The following is a 15,334-nucleotide window of genomic DNA, read 5'->3' on the forward strand; positions in this document are numbered from 1 at the left end:
TGATCTGAAAGGACTTGAGGCAGCAGCAGCAGCAGTCCCACACACCTGGCTGATCCACTGGGAAATGCAACTGTGGAGCACTGGGGAGAGAAAGAGGGAAGAGGGAAGAGGGAAGAGGGAAGAGGGAAGAGGGAAGAGGGAAGAGGGAAGAGAAGAGAGAAGAGAAGAGAAGAGAAGAGAAGAGAAGAGAAGAGAAGAGAAGAGAAGAGAAGAGAAGAGAAGAGAAGAGAAGAGAAGAGAAGAGAAGAGAAGAGAAGAGAAGAGAAGAGAAGAGAAGAGAAGAGAAGAGAAGAGAAGAGAAGAGAAGAGAAGAGAAGAGAAGAGAAGAAGAGGTGGAGAAGACTCCTTGCTAATCTCAACAAGCAAGTCCCACTTTAACTCCACTAACACAGAAAGCAGTAGCAGCAGTAGCTCATCATCTGAATACTGTGACACGAAATTTATCTTTTTTCATTGCTTTCACAGCAATTTTGCACTGTGTTTGATAGCTGATGTGCATATCCAAATTCATGCAGCCCCACCACCCCTCTCCCTCTGCCTACTCACGCTCACCCACGCTCTTCTGCGTGTGACTCAGGATGAAAAGGGATTTAGAAAGATGCAGGGAACGTTTACAAGCCACCCACCCTTTCACCCCCAGCCTGGATGGCCACATTAGCACGTCCAATTTGGAGCCAAATCCCTGGGACAGGCTTTTCTTCTGTCCCCTGCACAGTCAGGCACAGAGCACAGCTCTGCCTCAGTGGTCACTGCTGGCTGGGCATTGCAAGGCTGGGCTTGCTTTAAAACATGGGAACATTCCCAACTCCTTGCTCAGTGCCTTGTCCATGTATGGGTTCAGGATGGTCACTGCAGCAGAGCCCAGAGATGTCCCCTCACCACAAGGAGGTCACTTGGTCACCCTGCAGTGTAAGGGGGTGGGACACATTTGTAAAACAGCCACAGCCTGCCCTGTTCAGGAGCACAGCAAAAATGGGATTGTGTGAAAGTCTGGGGCTTTTTCTGGGCTGGTTGGGCTCGGTGTGGGGGCTTGAGCCTGGGAATTCTCCAGTAAAATCCCTGCAGAGAGGGGGCACTGCTGCAGGTCACACCAGCACAAAACCAGCAGCAAAAAACCCCCAGCAGCAGGGAGGGACAGGGGACAAACTACCCAGATCTGGGTGACAAACCAAAGCCAGTCTCCCCCTTAACAGTGGTGCTGGGAAGCCATTTAGGGGAGTGTGTCACCACTAACATCATCCTGTTTCCATGGAGACCAGATTAACAGAGCTGTCGAGAGAAACTGCGCTCCTAATCTCTCCCTGAGAAAAGAGCTTGCTGATACAAGAGACTTTAAAACATCTTTAATCCAAATTCAGGGTTTTCCTTTCCATGTTGCCTCTAATCCTTCTGGAGGTTACCAGCCCCTTTCAGCCCCGAGCCCAGCACAATAGCATCAAACAGTGCAGGCACTCACAGCCTCTGCAGTCCCCTGCTAATATAAAATTTGCTATCTCTCTCTCCAAAATTTGGCTGTCTTAAAAATAGCAATTTTACCAGGCCATCGTGTGCAAGGGTCCTGAAAAATGATGTCTTCATTGGTGCACTCAGCCTGTTTTGTGGAGATGGAATTAGAGTTTGAGGACAGGGATGGAGGCACCTTCCTCCATCAAACAAAAGATGCAGGTCCTGCTTTCTGCACTGCATGAGCCACTTTCCATTGACTCTTTTCTCCTGAGCTTTTGTCTCTCCTGTGGAGCATCCCAGATAAGATCAGGTCCCACAAGAACAGGGAATAATTTGCCCACTGGAATGGTTCACTGCAATTGCACAGACTAACCTATGGATTTAGAGAATCACAGAATGGTTTGGCTTGGAAGGAACCTTAAAGGCCATTTGATCAAACTTCCCTGCCACAGGCAGGGACACTTTCCACTATCCCAGGTTGCTCCAAGCCCCATCCAACCTGGCCTTGGACACTTCCAGGGGTCCAGGGGCAGCCACAGCTTTTTTGGGTAACCTGTGCCAGGGTTTCCTCACCCTCACAGGGAAGAATTTCTTCCCAATATTTGATTTAAATCTACCTTCCTTCAGCTTAAGGGTATTCCTTGTCAGAAATGCCTCTCCAGCTCTCTTTCTCTCTCCCTCCAGGCCCCAAATTTGCTTCTATTTTGGGAGGCAGGAGCACAGTTACCCTGTTTACTTCCACCAGCCCAGCAGATTTAAGCTCAGCAGCACAAGGTTGCCTTCCCCTCCAGGTCTTTCTAATTTCCTGGTGGACAATTCATATCTCCAAATGCTGCAGGAGTTCCCATGCCCTCCCTGCCCATCCAAGGCAGGCATCCACACTTTCAAACCATCAGGCAGGGCCTTTGCCAAGCAGCTTTTGTTGATTTTTTTTTCCCCCAGTGGGATTCATGCTGATTAAGCCTCCTGTCCCTGTCTAAGCCTTCAAGCAGGTGGGACACTGCCCACAGCCCTTTGTGGGCACCCTGAACACGCCACATGTGGCTCACAAAGCTCTCCAGCTCTCCATTGGAACATCTCTGCCTACTAAGCTGAGCAAGGCATAAAAGGCTCTGCCACCTTCCTGTTGCTTCCAGAAGTTCAAAGAAATTTGACTCCTTGCTTTTCCTTGCCTTTACCCCAAAATCCTGTCAGGAGGATCATGACATGGCTTAACAGTGCCAGAATAATGGAGAAGGAGTCAGTGTGACTGGGAAAATGCAGTTCAATCTCAATTTCCTCCCTGCTCCCCTTGCCAGAGGGCTGGGTGGTGTTCTGCACGTCTGGAGGCTGAGCTGTGGCTTTGCACAGCCCTGCCCCAGAGGCCTGGAGCTTGTAGCTCAGCTGGGCTGCACCATCTCACCCACAGCAGCCCCGTGGCCCTTCCCTCCACCTGTGTGTGCTGCTGCCTTGGCACACAGCACACACGCCAGCCTGGAGCTCCCCAGAAGCTCTGAAACAGGCACACCATGATCTGGAAAAGGCCAGGCTGAGGCACATCTGTGTCCTGCAGCTGTGGGCAATGAAGGGTTAGCTTCTCTGCAGGCTCTGAAGGCACATCTCTGAAGCATCAGGCTATTTCTGCTCAGCGTGCCTGATTTCAGATGAGAGCTCTGCTGTGGGATAGAGCTGGCATGTGGGATAAGAGGGAATAAAATTATACACAGAGTATTTTGGTGCAGGGTTTCCTACACCTACTCCCATTGTCCTCCTCTGACTGAAGGCTCCATCTGGTTTGCTCATGGCTGGGCACAGAGGCTGCAGGGCAGCAGAAGGGGAAGCAAGGGCTAAATTAAAGCAGGGCGCTGCAAAGGCTGGGTTTGTAATACCTGCAGCTACAAGAGACTGAGGTTTTGGTGGTTTGGGGGTTTTTTGGGTTTTGTTTGTTTGTTTGGGGTTTTTTGTTTGTTTGTTTTTTGGTTTGGGGTTTTTTTTATTTTTATTATTATTTTTGGCTGGGTTTGGGTTTTTGTTGTTGGGTTTTTTGGGTGGGTTTTTTTTGGTTGGTTTGATTTGGCTTTTGGGTTTGGGGTTTTTTTCCTTTGTTTTGGGGTGGGTTTTTTGTTTTGGGGTTTTTTTGGGAGGGTTTTTTTGTTTGTTTGGGGTTTTTTTTGTCATTGCTGTTGGTTGTCCCTATATCAGCCCCTGGGCTCTGCCCTGTATCCACAGCCACTCTTGGCCAGGACTTCCATCTCCTCCATCCCACCCACCTCTCTGAACAGACAATGCCCAGAACAGAAGACAGAACTGCAAAATGTTATTATTACTGATTTCATATTTATATTTAATTTATTTATAATATAATTTTATATATTATATATAATATATTTCTATATAATATATATTAAATGTATATAATCTATTTACTTATAATATAATTTATAATATGATACATTTATAATACAATTTATGTTATAATTATTACCATTTGGAGCAAGCAGGTTGCTCTGTCCCCGCCCCAGCCCCGTGCAGAGGCGCGGTGCCCACAGCCGGGGCATTCGGAGAGGACGCTCTGCAGCGGCTGCTGGGGCCAGCCCTGCCCTGGCTCTGCCCGGGGGTGTCAGAGGAGGATGGGTGGCAGCAGGGGTGGGGACAGGGCTGTCCTGAGCCCAGCACACAGCTCGGGGATGTCACCGCCTCCCTCCCGCTCCTCCGGAGCAGCACGGCCAGCGCTGTCCAGGGGGCTGGGGCACCTTTGTGCCGCACCGGGCGACAGCAGAGGGGACTCTGCTGACTCGGCTGTCGGGGTGATGTGGCTCCACGGGAGCTGTCACGCTGCTCTGCCAGCCTGGTTTGTTTTTGCTGGCGGGCAGGAGCTGAGCCAGGGCCAGGCAAAGCAAGGGGAGGGAAGCGGGGAGCAGAGGGGACAGGCGAGATAAATAGGTAGCGTGAGGATAATAAAGGAGGACAGCTGGCCTAGAAAACTCGAGAGATAAATCAGCAAGGGGGGGGGGGAAAATAAATCCCGAAATTAATTCCAAAGCGTGAGGTTCCTGCTGAGCCCACAGGAGAGAGGCACCTGGTGGCACCCACCTCATCCCTGCTGCCATGTCACAGACACATTTTAAAATCCTGTCCTTAGGATTTTTTCTCCCAAGAAGCTGAGAGACCTGAGAAACAAAATGTAAGCAATGGTTATCTGCTGCTGTGGAATGCAACAGGTGCATCTGGGACTGGTCTCATGTGGTTGTTTTTAATTAATGGCCAATCACAGTCAGCTGGCTCAGACTGTCTGGTCAATCACAAGATTTTATTATCATTCCTTTCCTTTCCTTGCTAACCTTCTGATGAAATCCTTTCTTCTATTCTTTTAGTATAGTTTTAATATATAATTTTCTTTTAATATAATGTATATAATAAAATAATAAATCAGCCTTCTGAAACACAGAGTCAGATCCTCATCTCTTCCCTCCTCCTGGGACCCCTGTGAACACCAGCACAGTGCCAAGCACTCCTGTGGCCAGCACAGCCACAGTGGGCACTGCCCCAGCCTGTGAGAAATGGATTTGAAAGGGATTTTTCAAATCTGATAGAAAGTTTACATTGTTCTGTACATGTGTATGCAAACACTGAGATAAGGTGTGCTGGCTTAGGAAGGCCATGGAATAGAGATGGCATTGGTGAGAGGGAGGTTGAACCAGAAACAAGTTTCAATGAGTTTCAAAATATGGCCTTGCCAAAAGACCAGATATTTTAGAGACTTAGAGCTGTGAAAGATGCATTGTAGCAGGACCACATGGGGTAAAAATACAGGTGATTGGTGTTAGAAGTATTAGCAGCTCTGTGTGGCAAAAGCTAATAGGCTGAAAAACATTTCTAAGGTATTGTAACCAGGAAATAGGTTAACTTCTGATGGAATGGCATTGAGTTTTACATCTCTTAGGTCTTACCCATCATTGAGATTGATAATGGAATAAAATCTTTTAAAACACCTCTCAGTTGCCCCACCTCTGAAAGCTGGAAAAGCACCAAGCCCTTCCCAGCAGCAGGGCTAGAGCCATGGAGAGCAGCTGGCTGTCCCCAGGAGCAGGGGACCTGCTGGGCAGGACAGGGCTGGCTGCCCAACCCTCACCAGCCTGGCCTGGCCAAGCCTCCGGTGCCTGGGGGATGCAAGCAGGGCTGAAGGGACCTGCAGGGACCTGTCTTTGCCTCCATGTTCCAGTCCTTTCCTTGCCTTGTCATTATCTGAGACCCCAAACACCAACAGAGGAGCTGGGCAAACATCCCTGCACTGCCTTGGGGCAGCACCAAACCCCACAGAGCTCTGTGGGGGCCAGAGACCAGGGCTTGCCACCCTCCCAGTTGGGCCGGTGTGTCTGCACAAAGCAGCAGCAGTCACCAAAGCAGCTGAGGATCAAGGATATTTCATCATTCAAGTGCTGTGGGATGTGGAAAAACCAGGGATGCACCACAGCAAGGATGTAGGAAGGTTCATTAAGCTCTGCAGTAGCACAGACACCCCAAAATGCACCCTGCTGACCTAAGCAGGCTCCTACAGGAGGTCCATGGCCCAGGCAGAGACAAATATCTCTCTCAGCTCAGCATTTTTCCTGTGCACATAAACACACAGCACTGGCACCTTCACAGATGGCACCAGCAAGCCAAGTTCCACAGAAAGATGGAAGGAAAGTTAGACCAGGATGAAACGGGAGCAGGGAGCAGCTTACACTTTCCAGTTTGACAGAAAAAACTGTGAAAGAAAACAGAGCAGAGCCTTTATTCCCTGGCAGCCACCCTGCCCGCAAGGCTCTGTCCCAGCACGGCAAAGGCAGCTCACAATAATCCTGCCTCCAGAGCAGAAGTGCCAACAGCCCTACAAAGGCAGGGCTAAGTGGCAGCTTCCCATTCCCAGCTCTAATTGCCGGCTGAGCAGACGGATCATCTCCCAGAACTGCGATAAGGGTGCTGCCGAGTCCCCGGAATTGCCTAAGAGCTGCCATCGAGGATGCCGGGAATTGCCCAATTATTCTCCCCCATTTCCTCCCTCCCCCTTCTCTAAGGTTTGTAAATCGGAAAAGAGCTGCCTTTTTTTTTTTTTTTCCTTTATTTCTTTTCTTTTTCCCCCTCTCAAAACCAGCTGGCACAGGATTTCTCAGCGGTTCGGGAGGGATGAAGAGATTATATCTGGGCTGGCTAATCCTGTGTGGGCAGGGAGAAGAAAATGGGGGAGCAGCAGTGAGATCCCAGTGGAGGCAAGGGCTGCACTCACAGGTGATGGTTTGAACAGAATTCATCCCAGCAAGCCAGCACCGGCCCTGAGTACAAATCACATCCTATTTCCAGCCCCTCAAAGGCTCTATTGAGGAATAAATCAGCTCCTCGAGCTGGCTGAAGCACTCACCCTCTCACAGTTACCTTACTCAGTGCTGAGAAGTTGAAACCTTCCTGCCAAGGCCAGCAGGCTGGGGAGAGTCAAATATCCAAATCCCCTCAGAGCTCAGCAGAGAAAAACAAAACAAAACAAATACCAAAGCCCACAAGACAGAAAACAAGTCCCTGAACTGCAGCTCACCTGCACATCTCCATTTGTTCAGCTGTTTTTCTCCAGATGATGCAGTGGGCCAAGAAGTCATCTGGTATCATCAGAGAGGCAAACAAGCCAGGCCACTGTCTAATCCAATGCTGATCTGCACACACAGGCAGCAGCACTCAGCTCCCAGCCCTTGGCTGTCTTTGCAGCTGTTTAAACCTTGGGTTTGTCCCTGAATGCTTCATGACTGTCCCTTAGATGCCCCTTTTAAGCCCCAGAATGGCAGCTTTTCTTTAAACTTGCAACACAGGCAGAAGTCTTCAATGGCACCAGAAGGACTGAGGGACTTAAAGTTCATTACTTTTATGGGATCCGGGTTGTTCTTCTGCAAAGAGTTTGTAGAAATTTGGATATAAACACATTAAGCACTCCCAGTCTGGCCACCCAGGTGGCTCTGGGCTCTCTTTGGTGCTCTGCACAGCCAGCTCATGCCCTAACCCAGCTGCAAATAGCAACAACCACAGCATCCCTACCTCCAGCACATCTGGAGGTGGCTCTGCACCTCACAGCCCATCCCTCCTGTTCCCCCCACGCCAGACCTAGAAGGCACCAGGTAGAATGAGTGAAATGCCAATTCCTGCCCTGGTTCAGTGCTGGGCATGTCTCAGTGTCCCCTCTCAGCTCGATGTGAGCTAACACTGACCCCAAAGCCACTGAACACAAACCCACCCCATCCCACTCATGGCAGGCTGGAAAGTGAGATGAACCAGCAGAGGATGGAGATTCTCAGCAAGGGGGGGAAATGGAGCAGAACAGGAGAAAAGATGACTTAAAACCCCACAGTGCAGCTTCCACTCAATGAATGTCACCCCCTGTGCTGCAGCAGAAGAGTCAGGGATCACTGAGGCAGAGCTGAGCTGGAAGTTAATTTACTGAGTGGGTAATAGGCTGGTAAATGAGATAACATGTCAGATTTGCTGATCCCTTAATACCCACACATCCACTCATAGCTATTATACTTTGATATAAGCTGTAATGGGACATATAAACAGAAGTATAACAATGAACACAAAACTATAATGATTGACAAGACTACAATTAGGTGGAATTCATAGCTCTGGTGGCTGTTGGTGACCACCTGAGTGATTTTCTCTCCAGTGAAGTTTTCCACCTTTCTTCACTCTTGCTGTGGCATGGTGGGCTGTGGCTGCATAGTTAAAGCTGCATCCCATAACTTTAATAAAATTACAGATGCAGGTATTTGAGGGACTGTGCATATTCTCTATTTATAGAGAATCACAAAGGGCTCTCATGCAAATACAGCCATTCCCAACACACCCAAGTACAGTCTCAGAGGTCTCTCTGGGATGTATTTCAAAATGACAAACATTGTGTTCAGTGTCAAGACAAATGTCTTGGGTCTTTAGAGTATTACACTCACAAATAAATCCTTGTTGTTTCTGCACAATACATGTGGCAGCAGTGACAGTTTGCCATTTGTTCCCATTTTGCTGGGCCCATACTCCAGGCTCTAACAGAGTACAATTCCATGCTGATTCAATCCCAATGCAATGATTGGGTTTATAGAATCATTTAGGCTGGAAAACACCTCTAAAAATCATCAAGTCCAACCATTAAACATTGCATAGAGTTAGGATAAAAGCTGTGGCCCTATTTCTGGTGTGGTCATTTAAAATAAATATTTTAAATACTCTGTGAGTAGAAATTATTTACCCAAATCACCTTTTGAACCTCAGTGGGTAAGGTGCCCTCATCACCTTCCCTTTTTGCTGTAGTGGATTGCACCTGCAACTGAGCTTGGATACAGCTGAGAGCTATGGAAACATTATTCTGGGTGATGCCAAGTGCATTCACAGTTAGGTGGGGGTCCTTTTCAATAATTCTTTGCTATTTAGACAACATACCAGCCAGGAGACATTGACCAGTTCCTAATGCCAACAAAGAAGACTTTAACTGGTGTTCTTGCTCACACAAATCACTTGTTGCCAGGCTTAATTTATTTGCCAGAACTCCAGCATCTGTGCTGTTTATTTAATACTCCTAATCCTGTTCCTGGGATGCCAGTCACAGCTCTCCTGGCTCGTTTTGGAGAGGTGAGGGCTCACTGTGCAGCCCTGTGAGCCGCCCCAGGCAGATGTATTTAGGAATGATAAGCAAGTAGGTTTAAGTGCAGAGATATTAACCTGCAGTGACAGTTCCACAGGCCTGGGGCTTCATCAGGGATTAAGGATCACTTGTTGCTGGCTTGTCTTTTAATACCATTGGGCTCAATTTCAGAAATCTGTGGAGATTGCAACAGGTCCAAGAGGTAGTAGGATACACTGTGAGAGTTAAGGTGATTTTTGCCGTGTTGATAGGAACAATCCTAGTTTAATTTAAATTATATCTCCAAGATAAACAGATAAATTATGTCTGATACTATGTCTCTTCCTGTGTGTTCCTCTTATGTAACACTCATTAAACAGCTACCAGTCTGCTTAGATCTGTATCCCTTTTCAAAGGAACCACATTGAAAACTAAACAAGTAAATTTCCACTTCATTTTTGGGGGTTGTCTTTCACATACTGTGCACTTACGTTTCCCTCTGCCAAATCCACGTTAATGGGTGGGACTCCTGAATTTGTACGATTACAGCTTGCTTTTTAGTGATTGTCATTGCAGTGCACTCAGTCTTAACCATGATTACAACCATTACCACACCAATTCGTACAAATAAAAGACCTGGGGGTTTTCACTCCATGCACCAGGATTATTGAGGGATAAACGAGAGCTGGGTCAAAAGGGCTGGGTTTTGTGATTTTGGTATAACCCAGTGTGGGTCCTGGAAGGGGAAATGGGACAAGTCTCAGTGGGGAGACTCCAAACTGGTTACCCCTTCTAGTGAGTGGCTCAGGTGTATCCACCCAACATTAATGTGCTGTTTAACTCCATTGTTGTCTTTTGGTTGATCTCTTTTCATAATGGGATAGAGTTTTAAACGAGCAAGGGTTCCACCTTCAAGGCCTGGGGGTCTGTGGAAGCTGAGACAGGGTTAAAATGTTCAGTGAATGTACAGGGACAGCAGTTGTTGGTCTCATTCCCAAGGATCTATTCACAGAATGACCAGGTTGGAAGAGACCTTAAAGATCAAGTCCAACCCAGCCCCAACCCCTCAACCAAACCCTGGCACCCAGTGCCACATCCAGGCTTTGTTAAATACACCCAGGGATGGTGACTCCACCACCTCTCTGGGCAGAGCATTCCAGAACTTTATCACCCTTTCTGTAAAAGTTTTTTCCCTTGCACAGTGAGCTGTTCAGCGTGTGATAGAATGTGATTCATTGTTAGAATCTGCTTCCCCTGTTAAAAAACCCCCCTGGTCCCCAAAAGCCACCTCTGCTTCACCTTGGGTTTCAGATAATCTCCCCTAATCAAAGAAACACAACAAATACCCAATTCCACTCCTGCCAACCTTCTAGCCATATAGTCCTTGCAAATTTTCAGTTGAAGAAGGTCCCACAGAATGGTTCTGGTGGTATTTCTTTGGTTACCCTCTTAGGGCCCAAGGGACACTTCAATTTTAATAAGAGGGGCCACCTTAAACTACATTTCACTCTCTTCACTACTCTCATCCCTAAATTCCCAGTCAGGATTCCCTTCCATATATCTCCATCCCAATCTTCTGGGGATGCAATTAACTAATGGATCTTTATGGAACCTAATATATCAGATCATAAATTCTAATTTGTCCTCCACTCTTTTTCCTTCCCCCCACCCCAGTTGTTTCTGCAATTGTTCTATTCACAGAGATAACAGCTCTTTTTGTCACTTTCTTTGTTCAAACTCATCTTGCAACATTCTCATTTCCTTTTCTTTGTAGTCCTTACAATGGCACGCTGCTTCCAAACACATTTACAACATCGTGCATATTATTCCTTTTTCTTTACCATTTTTCAGTTTCTCTCTCAAGCAGTTTCACTGTTCCTTCTATCTTTACTCCAATTATGCCAATTTTTGGATGTTCAACCCTCATAAAGTCTTTGAGAAGATCTTATTCCATGCCAGTAATTGAATCTGCCACTCTACTGACTGTGGCAATTTCGTCACAGGAGAAGAGCCAGAGATCACTCAGGTGGATGTGAGCTGGTGGTTAGTTTATGGAGTTCCAACCAGCAGATTTAGGTGTACAAATCTCAGTCCTGCCTTCCACCTGCATGGAGCAGAGACAGCCTCAAAGGCTGGACCATGACCACAGCACCATGACAGGAGGATTTCGTGCTTTCCCAACCAGGTTTGGCACTGCACTGGCAGCAAGAGTCCAGGACGTCCCCAGAAACTCTCTGGAGACAAAACCCAGGGGAAGAGGAGTGCAGAGGTGTGGAAGGCACCCATCCCAAGTAAGGCTGCTCTTTCCTCCCCCCCCACACATCCCCAGAACCCACAGCATCTGCAGCTGCCCTGGAAGGGGATCTCCAGCTTTGGGATCATCCCAGGAAGAGTCCCCAGCTCCCACCATGGCCCAGGAATGCAATTCCATTGCTGTGCTCATCCCAGAGCTCTCACATTCCATAAAAACAATGGAATTCATTCCCATCCAGCCCTTTCCCATCCCTGAGGTTCCTCCAAGATTTCCCCTGTAGAGAAGTCAAACTCAGCACTACAACTAAGCAAAATCCCAGAATTCCAGCTGCTCTTGCATCCTTCAAGGGATCTTGGAGCATAATTCCCACATTCCACTGGCTAAGGAAGGGAAAACAGGAACTCCAAAATCAGGAAATCAGCTAGAACCTCAGAACACCAATAAACCCCTAAAATAGGAGCCACACCTTGCTTAGGATTCCTTTCCATGACACAACCTTTGGAAAATCCACCTGTACTTCCCAAACCCAAGTGCTTGGAGGTTTGGGAATCCCTTCCAGGTGGCAACAGCTCCAGATCCCCAATCCCACCTCTTTCCCAGAGGATGGGCTCCCACCCAAAGCCACCTGGGGCACCTCCCACCCCACAGAGAAGACCAGGAGGTGACAAATGCTTCTTCTCTTTATTGGGATCACTGGGACACTCCCGGAGGGCAGAGCCTTTTCCGGCACATCCACAGGAGCATGCCCAGGGCAGTCAGGCTCAGCAGGGTGGCTGCTGCCAGCAGGAGCCCCTGGATCAGCACAGGAATTCCACCAGCAGCATCTGGAAGGGACAAAACCCTCTCAGCACTCGTTCATCGCCTTCCCAGCCTCCAGCCAATCTTTGGGAAGGATCCCACAGGGCAGGTCTGGGGGACTGTTCCAGAAAATCCCTTTGTGAAATCCCTGGGTGAGCCTGGAGACACAACCCCACAAAGAACCCACAGTGACCCCTTACCTTGGGGGGTGTTCCCAGCTGCTCCTGGACTTCCAGAGGGGCTCAGGAATCCCTGAGCAGGCTCCAGGATTAGCAGGGGTCCCACGGAGACATCAGCCTCAGTTGGCCCTGAGGGCTCACCTGGAAAAAGGTGGGAATGAGTACCCAGGAGAGGGAATTCCTGCTTGGGCTAGAATTTGGGAATTAGAGGAAGATAGACACCAGAAGAGCAGAATTCCAGGGGTTTAAAATGCAAGGACACAGTCAGGATAGAATCATGGAATGGTTTGGGATGGAAGGGGCCTCAAAGCCCATCCAGTGCCATGGGCAGGGACACCTCCCACTATCCCAGGTGGCTCCAGCCTGGCCTGGGACACTTCCAGAGATGACCAACGGTGCCAGGACCTCCTCACCCACACAGAATTTTTTCCCCAAAATTCTCCTCTTTCCTTTTAAAATCCCTTCCCCTAAGGACACACCAGAGAGGATTGTCCTTAAACTGTGCCAAAACCCCGCTGCCCCGTCCCGAGGGGACACACCTTGGGGACTCACCTCTCTGGCTGGGGCCATCCCTCCTCAGGCGCCTGCCCATCCGTGCGGCCAGAGCGCGGAATTCCCGGGAATCTCCTCCGGGAGAGGGGCAGCTGCCGGTGTCACAGCAGCTGCAGATGGCCGCCGTGCCCTCCAGAGGTGCCCACCTGGAACAGAGTCACCCGTGAGCCCTGCCCGGGGCGGGGACGGTCCCCTCCCCGCGGCAGGGACACTCACAGCCCGCTGGCTCTGCTGAAGGAACAGGCTTTATTGCGGGAATTCGGGGCTTCACCCGCCGGGGACACCCGCAGGTGGCAGCTGATGTAGAGCTGGCAGGGGAAATCAAGGAAAAATTCAAGTTAATCAAGCTTGGCTCATCCCCTACAAGACAAGTTAATCTTGGAGACTTTAGGGCTCGTTTTTCCCCCCCCATGGATAAACTGAGAAACGAGGAGGGACGGCAGCAACACCTCACCAAATTCCCGGCGTCTCCGGCGAATTTAAAGGCATCCAGCAGGAACCGCAGCGACTCCGGCCGGGGCCGCGGGGACACGAAGGCTGAGGCGGTGTCCTCTGCCCTGCTGTCCAGCAGGCACCTGGAGAAGGGCAGGGAATCACCGGGATGCTCCTGAGGAGCCCGGGATGGCCCAGGCAGCCCCGAGCCCGCCTTACCCGCCCAGGTCGATGAAGGCGTAGCGGGGGGACGAGCTCCTGTCGGGGCTGGCGGTGGCCACGCACCGATCCACGAAGAGCCGCAGGGACACCTGGCCCTCCGAGGCGACATCGGCCTGGAAACGGAGGCTGTCCCCAAGCCGGAAGCCATTGGAGAGCCTCTCCCTGCTCCAGTCGTCTGGAATGCAGATCCCAATGAACGGGGTCACTTTGGGGAGTGTGGGACCTCTTTAAATGCACAGCAACCCCCGCGGGGTGGGTTTGGCTCCATTGGGGCTCCCAGGATGTCCCCAGGAGCCGCCAGGCAGGGGGAGCTGAGGGACACGAGGCCATCAGGGCTGTACCCACCGTCCATGAGGCGCAGGGAGAACCGGAGCCGCTCCTCTGCCGCCACCGTGGAGCGGAACGGGGCCCAGGTGGGGTGCACGGCACCGCTGCTCACGTTGCTCCTCCTAAAGGGAAGCGATGGGAATTGAATTGCCTGGGCTGGCACCGGCACCTCGGGGCCCTGGCAGGGCGGGGACAGCCGCCAGCACTCACCTGGGGTAGTGACACTCAATGGGGACCTCGGCAGGGGTGGCCCTCACGATAAGGGGGTTGCCAGAACGGGTGGGTTTGTAGAACAGGGTGGTTCTGTAGATCAGGGAGTCCGGGGTCACCTGGAAGGAGGATTTGGGAAAGGGGGAAAATCAGGAAAAAGAACTCGGCACCAGCAGGGACTTTGCCAGGACAGAGGCCACATTCCCGATCCTACAGGACACCACGGAGCTTTGTACTGGCATCCCAACAAAGCTCCAGCTTGAAGGAGGTCACAAAGCCTCCAGGATTTGGGCACAGTACCTCGGGACCCACCATCCCATCAATTCCTGCATCCAATCCCAAACCCACGACTGAGCGTGTGCCTCATCCAGGATATCCACACCCCAAAAATCCACCCCTGCTTCGGGCACTCCTCACCCCAAACCTGCCAGCACCTGCACTCCAAGGCTGCCCCCAGTGCCACTCACCTGCAGGGTGCTGCCACACTCGTGCAGCGCGGCCACGAAGGTGACAAAAGCCTGGGTAGGGTTTGGGGACAGGGGCGGGCAGGAGGCCGTGCCCAGGCTCAGCTCCGCTACCCGCACCGGGCGCCCGGTGCCAAAGAGGTCCCGGCGCACGGTGAGCGCCAGCTGCCCCTCCTGGCAGCGCACGGCCACCGCGGGCCGAGGGGACAGCGCCCGCAGCTGCGACAGATCCACCCGAGCCCAGGGCTGCGAGCGGGGGGAGTCACCCCGCAGCCGCCACATCCCGGAATTCCGCGAGGGAAAACCCCAGGGATCGGAGGATGCGGCCAAAGCCAACACCCAGCAGAGCAGAGCGACCCCAAAGCGGCTCCCAAACCCCATCCTGACCCCAGGAAAAGCAGCGCATGGCAAAGGGGCTGCTCGGGAGCTTTTTATGGGAGCATCCCGGGGCATTTCCCCGCCGGGATAACGGGATCCAGCTGGGGATTCCACTCGGGATAACGGGATCCAGCTGGGGATTCCCCCGCCAGGATAACGGGATTCAGCTGGGTCCATCCCTCCCGAGGGAGATTCCCTCCCCCTGCAGCCGGGCATTGTCCCGTTTGTCCCATGTCCTGCTCGGCTGCGGTGGCACCAATGTCACCCGTGCCCCCCTCGCTCCCTGAGCCGATTTTGGCCAAGCGAGGCTTTCCCGGACATTCCCAGGAATTCCCCAAAATCCAGGCGGTGCATTCAGAACTGGGGATGTGCCAACCCCACTCGGGCGCTTTGGGATCGGCCCGTGCCCGATTTCCCTGGAATTGAGCCTGGCTAATGAGGGCACCATAACGAGTTC

The 15,334-nt window shown here is 50.9% G+C and overlaps 1 protein-coding gene across 1 annotated transcript; it reads right to left on the minus strand.

Moving 5' to 3' along the window:
• Positions 1-12,005: 12,005 nt before the first annotated feature.
• Positions 12,006-14,880, minus strand: LOC118698741 (zona pellucida sperm-binding protein 3-like). The gene is made up of 9 exons (XM_036402234.1): positions 14,503-14,880; positions 14,036-14,154; positions 13,844-13,947; positions 13,496-13,673; positions 13,299-13,419; positions 13,061-13,152; positions 12,845-12,990; positions 12,314-12,433; positions 12,006-12,139 (listed from the first exon to the last, which is right to left on the minus strand). The coding sequence occupies exons 1-9, from the start codon at positions 14,878-14,880 to the stop codon at positions 12,006-12,008; spliced, it is 1,392 nt and encodes a 463-aa protein (XP_036258127.1).
• Between the last annotated feature and the right edge of the window lie 454 nt (positions 14,881-15,334).

Source organism: Molothrus ater, chromosome 14 (genome assembly GCF_012460135.2).
Source record: "Molothrus ater isolate BHLD 08-10-18 breed brown headed cowbird chromosome 14, BPBGC_Mater_1.1, whole genome shotgun sequence".
Taxonomy (NCBI): domain Eukaryota; kingdom Metazoa; phylum Chordata; class Aves; order Passeriformes; family Icteridae; genus Molothrus; species Molothrus ater.